Genomic DNA, 12,452 nt, shown 5'->3' on the forward strand with positions numbered 1-12,452 from the left:
TAAGTCACTTCAACCCAAACCCCTCTGTCATTTTTTCTGTCTCTTTTCCTTCCTCTTCTAATCTGTTTCTTGTCCCATTTTTACACCTACTCCTTACACCCTTCATGTGCTCATTTAATTTATTGGAACACCTACCTTATAAGAGAACTCGCGTTGGCAATTTTAGGACATGCAGAAATGAATAAGGCAGTTCTTATTTATTAATTATTATTATTATTATCATTTTTGAGACAGAGTTTCACTCTTGTCACCCAGGCTAGAGTGCAATGGCACGATCTCAAGTGCAATGGCATGATCTCGGCTCACTGCAACCTCTGCCTCCCGGGTTCAAGTGATTCTCCCGCCTCAGCCTCCCGAGTAGTTGAGACTACAGGCATGTGCCACCATGCTAGCTGATTTTTTTTTTCCCTTTGAGACGGAGTCTTGCTCTATTGCCCAGGCTGGAGTGCAGTGGTGCGATCTCGGCTCACTGCAAGCTCTGCCTCCTGGGTTCACGCCATTCTCCTGCCTCAGCCTCCCGAGTAGCTGGGACTACAGGCGCCCACCACCACGCCCAGCTAATTTTTTGTATTTTTAGTAGAGACGGGGTTTTACTGTGTTAGCCAGGATGGTCTCCATCTTCTGACCTCATGATGCGCCCCACTCAGCCTCCCAAAGTGCTGGGATTACAGGCGTGAGCCACCGTGCCCGGCCTACTCAGCTGATTTTTTTGTTATTAGTAGAGATGGGGTTTCACCATGTTGGCCAGGCTAGTCTCGAACTCCTGACCTCAGGTGATCCACCTGCCTTGGCCTCCCAAAGTGCTGGGATTATAGGCATGAGCCACCATGCCTGGCCAGTTATTATTTTTAAAAAATAGGTGGGCGTGGTGGCTCACACCTGTTATCCCAGCACTTTGGGAGAATGAGGCGGGCAGATCACCTGAGGTCAGGAGTTCAAGACCAGCCTGGCCAACATGGTGAAACCTCATCTCCACTAATAACACAAAAATTAGCTGGGCGTGGTGGCAGGCACATAATCCCAGCTACTCGGGAGGCTAAGACAGGAGAATCGTTTGAACCCCAGAGGTGGAAGTTGCAGCGAGCTGAGATTGCGCCACTGCACTCCAGCCTGGGTGACAAGAGTGAAACTGTCTCCAAAAAAACTAAAAAAAAAAAAAATAGGGATGAGATCTTGCTATGCTGCCCAGGCTGGTCTCGAACTCCTGGCCTCCTCATCCTCCTGTCTCAGCCTCCCAAAGCGCCGGGGTTAGAGGTGTGAGTTACCGTGCCTGGCCTAAGGCAGTCCTTGGCTCCAGTTTATCCATTATCTCCTGGGTTTTACTTGAGGCCCTTACCCTAGAGATCATCCAGGGATGGCTTTCAGGAGGTGAGGTCTGAATCCCAGCACTGTCCTCAGGTGGTATCACATTGGGCAAGGTACTTCCCCTTCCCAGGCCTCAGCTTCTCTGCTATAAAGTGGGGATGATACTTCCTGCTATGAACTGTCTCTTAGGCTGCTATGAGAATGGAGGGAAAGTCCTTTGGAAAGGACTGCCCTTTCCTGCTAGCTGTGCAGTGGGGGCTTTTCATTCTCCTATCCTTCCACCACCCCGGGTCACAACCTCCTTAGTCCTGTATTTTAACATTCGTGTTGGTTTCCCCACCTAATGGTCATCTTGGGGATGGGGATGGGGATCGAGTCTAGCTTGACACACAGGATCCGTCAGGGGATGAGGGATGGACATACTGGACTGGCGGCATTCCAGGACCCTTACTAGTCCCTGCCTCCAGGCTCCTCTTCATGCATTCTCAGTCCTTCCTGCAGTGTCTCCCCTTCACTCATCACCATGTATACTTTCACTACCTGAGAGCCTTTGCGTGGACTGCAGCCCTATCTCAAATACCCTCCCTGCTCCTCTTCACTTGTATGTAACCACCCACTTCCGTAGCTCAGCTTAATGCTACTTCTTCCAAGGAGTCCTCCCTGAACACAACAGCTGTGGCTTTCCTGACCTGTTTTCTGGGCTTTGGAAGCCCTGTTAGCACCATTCACAGCGGCACTGAATGAAGACAAGCATACTGGCAGCACCTTGTCCCCTCTCTCTGACTTTTCCCTGCTGTGATCATACGCTTGAGAGCTGCAACACATCATGCTCCGGGTGGGAACACCTAGCAGGTATTCAGACGTGATGTATTCTACTGAACATCATCTCCAAGTCTGTCCAGCTGTTTTTCTAGTTGTTTCTGTTCTCTTTCCTCCCTCAGACAGACCCAGGGCTCCCCTGGAGTGGGGTTGTGCCTCCCCCATAAGACTAGGCCCCTCTGGAGTGGCTGTTCTCTGCCATTAGAATGAAATTCTCTTGGGGGGATTCTTGACTCCCCATCAAACTAGAGGTTTCCTGAGAACAGAGGCCAGGCCTCGTCCTCTTTTTGTGACTTCCAAACTTCCCAGAACACCCACCACAGGCCCAACCATGCTCCTTGTGTGCAAGGTGCCTGAGCTCACGGCTAAGCTGGAAGGCAGCCAGTGTGGCATCCTCACTGGCCAGTGAGAAGTGGGCCTTGCTGGCAATGCCACGGTAGGTGTTGATGCGGGACAGAGAGAATTTAAGCAGGTCATAGCGGCGGGCGTTGCTGCACTTGAGGCAGGCACAGGAGACCAGGTGGGGCCAGGCAATGGTGTGGCCCTGGTCCATGAGCAGCTGTGCTATCTCGTACAGGTCCTTCTGGCAGGCCAGGGTGAGAGGAGTCACACCAGGTGCAAAGCGGGAGCCATCAATTAATGAGTCAAAGAAAGCCAGTGAGAAAGACCTGGTGTCTACTTTGCGACCCTTCTCCCGTTCCAGGTGGGCCAGCAGGCAATGCACCACTGCTGGTTGCTGGTTGCTTTGTGTCCACTGCCACTAGCAGGGCCTCATGGATCTGGCGGAAGTCAAACTTGACACTGGCCAACAGCACATCAGTGATGGCCTCATGGCCCAGGTGGATGGCCAAGTTGAGTGCTTCCCTCCAGGAGTGCTCCTTGGCCTCTTCCACATTGTGCAGGGGCCCACCTGGCCCACTGCTTGTGGCCTTAACCTCTGACTCCAGCAGCTGCTGCACAAGGCCCAGTTGGCCCTCCTGGATGGCAGCCAGGAGTGGAGGTGGGAACCTGAGCTTCCTGTTCATGATCTCAGTCCAGTTAGGCTGTTGGTGGATGAAGGAGTGGAGAGGCTAGGACCCTGAGTTTCAACCCCCTTTGTGATGGGGCCTCTTTCACCCTTCCATGTTCTAGCACTTAACCCTCTATATCCAGCCACCATTATATTCTTCCTTGTCCCAAATACACACTGGCAAATATTGTCTTATTCATCATTTTATTGTGTAGATTCTCAGGTTAGGAAAATCAAGACTGTACAGTGGGGGCTTTCTTTTCTTCCCCCACTGGGGAGAGAATGGGGGCCCCTTCCTCAGCTGAGTTTGACTGGGGGGCCCTTCCCCAGCTTGACTTCCACCCTCACAGGAGCCCCCCAACAGCAGGGCTACCTGTGGGTACCTTGAGCAAGGGTAGGTTAAAGCAGGGGTGGGCTGCCCTGGCAGCCTAACCCCACATACAGGTGCACAGGATCTATTCAGACCCAGCTCCCCTCTTGCTGACTTCATCTCCCAGATGCTCTTTCCTCTCAAAGTCCCAGAGCCTCTCCCAAGGGCAGGCCCGGACATGTCCACACAGGAGGGTTTTGTGTGAGTTTTGAACTGGGTTTTTGTCAAGCCCCTCAGTTCTGACCAGGACCCCAGCAGAATCCCAATATCCTCTTTCTTCACCAATCCTCCCGCTTTGCCCTCCCCTGCTTTGGGGGACCTTTCTCCCCCTTGGCACTGCCTCGTCCCTCTCTTCTACTAGGCCTGGCCCCATCCTCACTGCTCTTCTCTTCTGGGTCCAAGATCAGGGTTCCAGGGGCTCTTCTCCCACCTACATAGTGATGTCTGCCACCTGCTTGGCAGCTAGGATGCCCCTGCAGTGCCTCTGGGCCAATCTTTTGTTTTATTCATGGGTAGAAACGGGAGCAGAATAGGAGAAGGTAGGGGAGCAGGCTTCTTACGGTGATGGGGTCTGTGGTTGTGCCCACCTATGCAGGCACCTGTGCTGGCAGGGACCGAAGGACTGAACTCCTGCTCAGTCTTTTCCTTGACTGTGCCTAGCATCCTCTTTCCTATCTATTCAAAACCCTGCCCTGGGCCCTCTCTTTGCAGGACCAGCTGCTCCCCCTCTGCTCTATACCCTGGGGACCAGGGGAACCGGTGTTAGTACCACAGAGTGAAATCTTCTGGGAAAGGGGAGAGAAGACATATTTGCTCAAGGAGGTGGGAACAGAATTTGGAATATCACAGCTTGAGGGAACCTTTGACATCCTCTGGTCCAACCACCTCCTTGTGTAGATGAGGAATGGGATCTGCCCACGGTTCTACAGCCAAGCCTAGAACTACTCCTTACTCATTAACCAATCTGGTCCCTATCACAGTTCTGTGAGCGGGAGGTTGGGAGATTTTTTTTCTCTGTTAATTCTGGATGCTAAAATAAATAACTTGCTTAGTGTCACATAGCATCACCATTACCTGATTATACCCAGGACAGGAGCCCACAAAGGAGACTGAGAGCTCAGTTCATGAGATGCTGGATGTCAGCCTCGTGCTCAAAACCCATATGCACATTCCCAGCACACCACAGGATTTTATCTGTCAGGCAGCATTTGCTCTTCACTAGGCCTCGGTTTTCCTTTCAGGAAAATGGGCATGAGAATGTGCACCACTCACAGAGGGAAAGACATTCTGGATGGTGTCCCAAGGCCCAAAAGTTCCAAGGAGACTTCCAAGGGGGAAAAGAACAGAGCTGGCCTTAGGAGAATCAGATGCCATGGTCACAGAAGCCTTGACAACTGGGAATGAGGATCAGGCTAGGCACAGAGGTGCCCTCAGGCAGAGTCCTGAGGGAATGAGTGGAGGGGAGGAGAGAGGGAGCTTCGGCCTCATCAGCCCTTCTCAGCTCTCAAGCTATTCAGTCCCCATCTCAGTCTTAGAGGGTGGGGCAAAACCACAGGACCTCATGGCTCATGCCTGAGGGAAGTCCCCACATATACTGGCATGCTCTTCTATTTCTCTTGCTGAGAACTGCAACTGGCAGATAGGGCACTGAACCCAGGAGACAGGGGGTGAACTTTCTGGGGAGGACACCCACAGTACAGACTGGGACGAAGATGATGAGGAAGGAGAAGCTGGGTGAGGTGGGGAGGTCTCTCCACAAGTGGCAGCATGCTGGGGAAGAATCTCAATCCTGAAGGAGCCTATTTGGGGAGAGAAGGAGGTAAACAAAATGGCCTGCTCCCAGGCAGGATGTCACCCCCAAGAAGTCTGGATAAGCTATGAAGACAAATAACATTGATACACAGCAGACAGTGAGAAGTGCTAAGTCCAAGGGAATCAGAGAATCCTGCAGAAGCTTAGTTGGGAAAGATGATCTGGGCAGATAAGAGAACACTTGGCAAAGAAGAACCATTTGAACAGAGACTGAAACAGCAACCAGCATTTGGACATATAGGAAAAAGTTACGAAGGAAGTTCTAGGCCCTCTCCGATTGTGTTTTACATTGTTTGGTTTCATGCTTCGCCAGAGGGCAGGGCCCATGTCCCTTCCTCAGCTTAGCTGGCACAGTGTGAACAGGTGCTCAGTACACACTTGTCTTGAATTACACTTGACTAAAAATACAGTTCCACACCTGAGAGCTGCAGAGATGACAGAAGCCAGCACTCCAAATTCAAATGTTTCTTGGCAGTACTCTCAGATCTCCCATTCCTCCCTCAAGGAATGCCTAGTTGTCATACAACAACTCCCTGTGCACAAGCATCTTACCTGCACAAATCGGGCACAGTCCGCTATCCTGGTCACCACTGCTTTGGGCCTGGGGTCGGTGCTGTTTTTTTTGCCTTGCTCTTGCTGTCTCCCTCCTGTTTGGCCGAGAATTAGAGTTGGATACAGGCCTGTGAGAAAGAACAGTTAAAGACCAGCTATTAGTAAGAGGCCATAAGGGCTGAAGGAGCCTGGAATCAGAGCAAAAATAATGCAGAAGAGTTAATGTAGACCTAGAAACCCTGGTTTGGGGTCCTGGTTTTCCCACCTGATGTACCAGACTTGAGGGAAGACATTTAACCTTTGAACATCTGAGAACAGAGATTCCATTATTGCCCTTGGGTTATTATTTTTTAATTGAAATATAGTACACATACCGTAAAACTCACTCTTTAAAAATATAAATTCAAGGCCAGGTGTGGTGGCTCACACCTGTAATCCCAGCACTCTGGGAGGCCAAGGCAGGCGGATCACCTGAGGTCAGGAGTTTGAGACCAGCCTGGCCAACATTTGCCTGTCTCTACTAAAAATACAAAAATTAGGCCGGACGCAGTGGCTTACGCCTGTAATCCCACCACTCTGGGAGGCCGAGGTGGGGGGATCACCTGAGGTTGGGAGTTTGAGACCAGCCTGACCAACATGGAGAAACCCCGTCTCTAATAAAAATACAAAAATTAGCTGGGCGTGGTGGCGGGCGCCTGTAATCCCAGCTACTCAAGAGGCTGAGGCAGGAGAATCACTTGAACCCGGGAGACAGAGGTTGTGGTGAGCTGAGATTGCCCCGTTGCACTCCAGTCTGGGCAACAAGAGCAAAACTCCATCTCAAACAAACAAACAAAAAACAAAAATTAGCTGGGTGTGGTGACGTGCACCTGTAGACCCAGCTTGGGAGGCTGCGGCAGGAGAACAGCTTGAACCTGGGAGGCTGAGGTTGCAGTGAGCCGAGATCATGCCACTGCACTCCAGACTGAGTGAGAAAGCACAACTCCGTCAATTTTCAATTGTTTTTATATATATATAAATTCAATTCAAAACCCTGTATTGACAGAGTTCTGTAACCACAACCATGTAATTCCAGAACATTTTCACTACTCCCAAAAGAAACCCAGAACCCAGGCTGGGCGCAGTGGCTCATGCCTGTAATCCCAGAATTTTGGGAGGCCGAGGCAGATGGATCACCTGAGGTCAGGAGTTCAAGACCACCCTGGCCAACATGGCAAAACCCCATCTCTACTGAAAACACAAAAATTACCTGGGTGTGGTGGTGTACGCCTGTAGTCCCTGCTACTTGGGTGGCTGAGGCAGGAGAAAGGCTTGAACTAGGAGTTGCAGTGAGCCGAGTTTGTGCCACTGCACTCCAGCCTGGGTGCCAGAACAACACTTTGTCTCAAAAAAAAAAAAAAAAAAAAAAGAAAGAAAGAAAGAAAAGAAAAGAAAGCCTGAACCAGACTCTGGCAACTGCTAATCTACTTTAGTGGTTTGGAATTGCCTATTCTGGACATGAAATCATATACTATATGGTTTTTTGTGACTGACTTCTTACACTTAGTATGGTTTCAAGGTTCATCCATGTTGGAGCAGGTATCAGTACTATATTCCTTTTTTATGGCAGAGTAATATTCCACAGCATAGATATACCACATTTTATTTATCAGCTGATAGACACTTGGGTTGTTTCGATTTCTGGGCTATTATTAATAATGTTGCTCTGAACATTTGCCTGTAAGTTTCTGTGTGAACACCTGTTATCAATTCTTTGGAAGTATACACCTAGGAGCTGAACTGCTAGGTCATATGGTAACTCCATATAAACATTTTGAAAAACTGCTAAACTGTTTTCCAATCAGCTGCACTAATTTACATTCCCACTGGCAATATGTATGAGAGTTTCAATTTCTCCATATCTTTGCCAACACTTGTTATTGTCCATCTTTTTTATTACATCATCCTAGCAGGTGTGAAATAATCATTGTGGGGTTTTGATTGGCATTTCTCTGATGGCTAATGATGTTGAGCATCTTCTATGTGCTTAATAGCCATTTATATATCTTCTTTGGAGAAAATTCTATTCAGATTATTTGTCCATTCTAAAAATTAGGGTATCTTTCTATTGTTGACTTGTAAAGGTTCTTTATATATTTTAGATAAAAGAGCCTTACTGGGCCAGGTGCGGTGGCTCAAGCCTGTAATCCCAGCACTTTGGGAGGCTGAGACGGGCGGATCATGAGGTCAGGAGATCGAGACCATCCTGGCTAACCCGGTGAAACCCCATCTCTACTAAAAAAAAAAAAAATACAAAAAACTAGCCGGGTGAGGTGGCGGTCGCTTGTAGTCCCAGCTACTCGGGAGGCTGAGGCAGGAGAATGGAGTAAACCCAGGAGGCGGAGCTTGCAGTGAGCTGAGATCTGGCCACTGCACTCCAGCCTGGGCAACAGAGCGAGACTCCGTCTCAAAAAAAAAAAAAAAAAAAAAGAGCCTTACTGAATATATGATATGCAAATACTTTCCTCCATATTCTATGGGTTGTCTTTTACTTTCTTGACAGTGTCCTTTGAAGCAGAAAAGATTCAGATTTTTTTTTTTTTTTTTTTTGAGACAGTTTCACTCTTGTTGCCCAGGCTGGAGTGCAATGGTGTGATCTCAGCTCACTGCAACCTCCGCCTCCTGGGTTCAAGCCTGAGTAGCTGGGATTATAGGAACGTACCACCACACTTGATTAATTTTTGTATTTTTAGTAGAAACAGGGTTTCGCCGTGTTGGCCAGGCTGGTCTTGAACTCCTGACCTCAGGTGATCCACCCACCTTGGCCTCCCAAAGTATTGGGATTACAGGCGTGAGCCACTGTGCCCAGCCAAAGATTTAGATTTTGATGAAGCCCATGAAATACAGCATACTCATCTTCAGATTCTGGTTCACTACAGGACTGCCTCTTTGCCTAGTTCCAAACCTGACAACATGTGGACAAGGATATCTTTTCTTCAATGCCCTTAGGTCTAGACCCACAGGTTAAACCCAGACACAAGGATACTCTCTGACCTTAATGAAACAAGACTGGGGGTAAGGACAGCTGCAAAAGGGCAATAAGGTTTGGGGAGGTGATTTGGGTCTTTCATGTTGATCTACTTACCTTTGGTGCTGCACTTTCCTTCTTTTCATTCTGCCCACATCATTCTCAGAGTTTTGCTCCTCTGCTCTGGGCTCTGTATTAGAAATGCTCATTAAATATAGCTCTTAAACAAAACAGTCTTCACATGTGATGTTACTTCTTCTAAGAATATTCTTTCTACCCTCTTTGCCTGGAGGCAAAGAGTGTGCCTTTCTCACTCTTCCAAGTCTTAGATGAAATGCTAATTCCTATGCGGCACTTTCCCTGGATTCTCTAATCTACATCCAGTCATCCAATTATGCTTTTCCTTGACAGTACTCATCACAGTTTGAAGATTTAAATTTATTTGTGTGACACTGACATGTGTTTCTCCACTAGGGAAGGAGCATTGCTATTTTATTTACTGCGGTATCCCTGATGTCTAGCACAGAGCCTGGCACAAACGATGCTTAATAAATATCTGTCAAATGAGTGACAATAAAAACTATCAACTTCCATTCGTCTGGTTATCCTGAATTTATGAAACACTTTGTATAGCATTTAATATATTTTAAAGTGCTTTCATAGCTCCAGGGCCCAGCCTATAGTAGGTGCCCAAAAATTATGAGTTCCCTTCTAGTCTCTTTCTCTTAAAATAATAAACTACATCTTTCCTTCTGTGGTAGACAGCTGAGGCCCAAAGAGATAAGGATTGCTGATTCCTAGGCCAGTGCTCTTTCAATTACTATACAATATTTGATTTGTCTTCTGGTAACAAGACACCAACAATTATCTTTTCTATCACATGAAGTTCCACTAGTGAGCCATCCCTGTATAGCAATGGTAGATTCAGCGAGGAAGGGCATTGCTAGGGACAGGAAGGAACAGGTCATGTGGACTCACCTGCCCTGTCTGGAGGACTGGAACCTGATTCTGCATGGTTGTTCTTTGGGCTTGCCACACTGACTGGAGGCACCCTGCGGGCAGCAGAAAGCACCATGTGGGCTGAACGCCCCAGAGTCCCTGGCTGCATCTGTGTTAGGATATTCCTGAGCTCCGAAATTTCCTTGGTATCCCTGCAGGGAAAGAGAGTACTTGGTTCCACTTGAAATATAGGTCTTATTCTGCTCACTCATGTCAATGGCATTTAAGCAAGAAAGCTAGTTTAATATACAGATAGGGTTAGGCCTAGAGTATGTGATTAATTTGGTGAACCCAGGCTGGTCTTGTGTGCTTGTCAGTGACTTGATAGCATTTCTTTTCCAGGAGAAAGACCTGAGAGGTGGCTGGGAGACTTCCACTCTGTCAAGTACATACGTATGGGGATGTGGGAAGAATGTCCTCCGGATGGAAGGATTAGCTAGCCAGGGGCTAGGACCAGACTCCTGAGCATCAGAACCCTGAGGAAAAAAAATTGAGATATGAAATACCAAGATTCACCACCAGGGGACACTGCTACCTAGTGCCAGGGCCTACTCAAACTGTCAAACTACTCAAATGACTGAACTTTTTGGGGACGTTTATTTCATTATTTCCTTCTAAATATTATCAAATAATATTGTTTAGTTTTTAGTATGATTTATTTTGTGAACAATTTTGTTAACTTGCAACTAAAAACCTACCAATTTTAAGCCACAATTTCTAGCCATCTATAAAGAGATGTGTGTGTATGTATGCATATAGATATGTCTCTAGCATTAGCCACCATACCTATCACAGGCATTTTATAACCTCCTTGCTCCAGAAATGTCTATGTGCAATAATCTCCCAAATAATTTCTGCATAGAGATTTTATTTATATCGTAGTATGCTGGTTTCTTAATTCTTTGTCAAAATTCAATTTATTTGTGATTATACCCCTACTTTTTAAAAAAGAGATGGGATCTCAGCCTCGGTACAGTGATTCGTGGCTGTAATCTCAGCACTTTAGGAGGCCAAGGTGGGAGGACTGCTAGAGCCCAGGAGTTTCAGACCAGCCTGAGCAACATAGTAAGACCCTGTCTATAAAAAAATAAAAAAATTAGCCAGGCATGGTGGTACATGTCTGTGGTCCTAGCTACTTGGGAGGCTGAGGTGCTGAGGTGGGAGGACTTCTTGGGCTTCAGAAGCCAAGGCTGCAGTGAGCTGTGACTGCACCACTGCACTCCAGCAAGGTGACAAGAGTGAGACCCTGTCTCAAATAAAAAGAAGAAAAAAAAATTGGGTCTTGCTCTACCCAGGCTGGGATGCAGTGGCAGGATCATGGCTCACTGTAGCCTTGAACTCTGGGGCTCAAGCAATCCTCTCACCTCAGCCTCTCGAGCAGCTGGGACCACAGGCTCACACCACCATGCCCAGCTAATTAAAAAAATTTTTTTGTAGAGACAAGGTCTCACTATGTTGCACAGGCTGGTCTCAAACTCTTGGGCTCAAGCGATCGTCCCTCCTCGGCCTCCCAAACCACTGAGATTACAGGCACGTGCCATTGCACCTGGCCCCTAATTATTTTTTCTTTTTTGAGACAGTCATACTCTGCCATCTAGGATGGCGTGCAGTGGCATGATCTCAGCTCACTACAACCTCCGCCTCTCAGGTTCAAGTGATTCTTGTGCCTCAGCCTCCTGAGTAGCTAGGATTACAGGCGTGCACCACCACAGCCAGCTAATTTTTGTATTTTTAGTAGAAACAGGGTTTTGCCATGTTGGCCAGGATGGCCTTGAACTCCTGGCCTCAAGTCATCTGCCTGCCTTGGCCTCCAAAAGTGCTGGGATTACAGGTGTGAGCCACTGCTCCCGGCCTCCTAATTCCTTTTTCCTTTTTTATTTATATAAATTTCCTTTTTCCCTTACCGTAAAAAAATTTTTGTCTTTAATTTTCAACTCTGATTCTTCTATCACAGGTTATTTTAAAGGTAAATGTCTTTCTTGTAAAGCATGGCTTTGGCTTCATTCTACAAGGTTGAGTAGTATTTTCATTCTCATTAACTCTTTAATATTTTCTAATTACCATTACAATCTTTTCTTGGACCTAGCAATAATCCTGAAATTTTTTCTTTAATTTTCCAGGGTTTTCATTTTTTCTTTACCTTGTCTCATGAATGTTACAGTGAATGCTACTAGAAAGGGTAACTAGATAGGTGTGTAGAGATAGTTTATTTTAACCTTAACTCTAAGTGAGATTATCAGGAAATTAATTATTATAAAATGATTAATTATTAGCTTCTGAGCAAAGATTAGTCGGAATCAAGTGGCCTGGGTTCAAATCCACTTCAAGACTTATTTGGCAGTGTGACCTGGGTCACCCCACTAAATTTCTCTGTGCTTTTCTTACGAGAAAACTGGTGATCATGATAACCCCGTTTCACAGAGTTAAAAGCCCTATGTTTTGCTTTCACTATAACATACCAATTAAAATGATTCATTAGGAAAAAAGTCTATGACGTTTTAGGCATCCTAAATTATAAAACTGAGTGCCATCAATCTGTAATCCCAGCTTACAGGTACCATCTGTCTCTTGCTGAAATG

General features: G+C 47.0%; 2 protein-coding genes across 15 annotated transcripts in view; both read right to left on the minus strand.

Annotated features, from left to right (window-relative positions):
• The window catches only part of LOC105468689 (XRCC1 N-terminal domain containing 1, N-terminal like), a 47,199-nt gene that overhangs the window by 14,524 nt on the left and 20,223 nt on the right, over positions 1-12,452 (minus strand). For 11 of the 14 annotated variants that reach the window (XR_011610899.1, XR_011610898.1, XR_011610896.1 and 8 more), the window contains exons 7-10: positions 10,267-10,349; positions 9,853-10,025; positions 8,992-9,064; positions 5,868-5,995 (exon numbers count right to left, since the gene is read on the minus strand). Coding sequence is in view for 9 of the 14 variants with exons in the window: in XM_071075221.1 (XP_070931322.1) it covers positions 5,868-5,995; positions 8,992-9,064; positions 9,853-10,025; positions 10,267-10,349 (457 nt within the window). In the remaining 5 variants the exon portion in view is untranslated. Of the gene's footprint in view, positions 1-3,341; positions 5,303-5,867; positions 5,996-8,991; positions 9,065-9,852; positions 10,026-10,266; positions 10,350-12,452 lie in introns of those variants that run through there. The other 3 variants (XM_071075220.1, XR_011610900.1, XM_071075224.1) reach the window with 3 other exon arrangements.
• Positions 1,169-3,211, minus strand: LOC139357529 (short transient receptor potential channel 2-like). Its single transcript, XM_071075225.1, is given in 2 exon segments — positions 1,169-2,863; positions 2,865-3,211. Coding segments are annotated over 2 exon segments (855 nt in total). The 5' UTR covers positions 3,150-3,211; the 3' UTR covers positions 1,169-2,293.

The sequence above is a fragment of the Macaca nemestrina genome, chromosome 12 (genome assembly GCF_043159975.1).
Source record: "Macaca nemestrina isolate mMacNem1 chromosome 12, mMacNem.hap1, whole genome shotgun sequence".
In the NCBI taxonomy this organism is placed as follows: domain Eukaryota; kingdom Metazoa; phylum Chordata; class Mammalia; order Primates; family Cercopithecidae; genus Macaca; species Macaca nemestrina.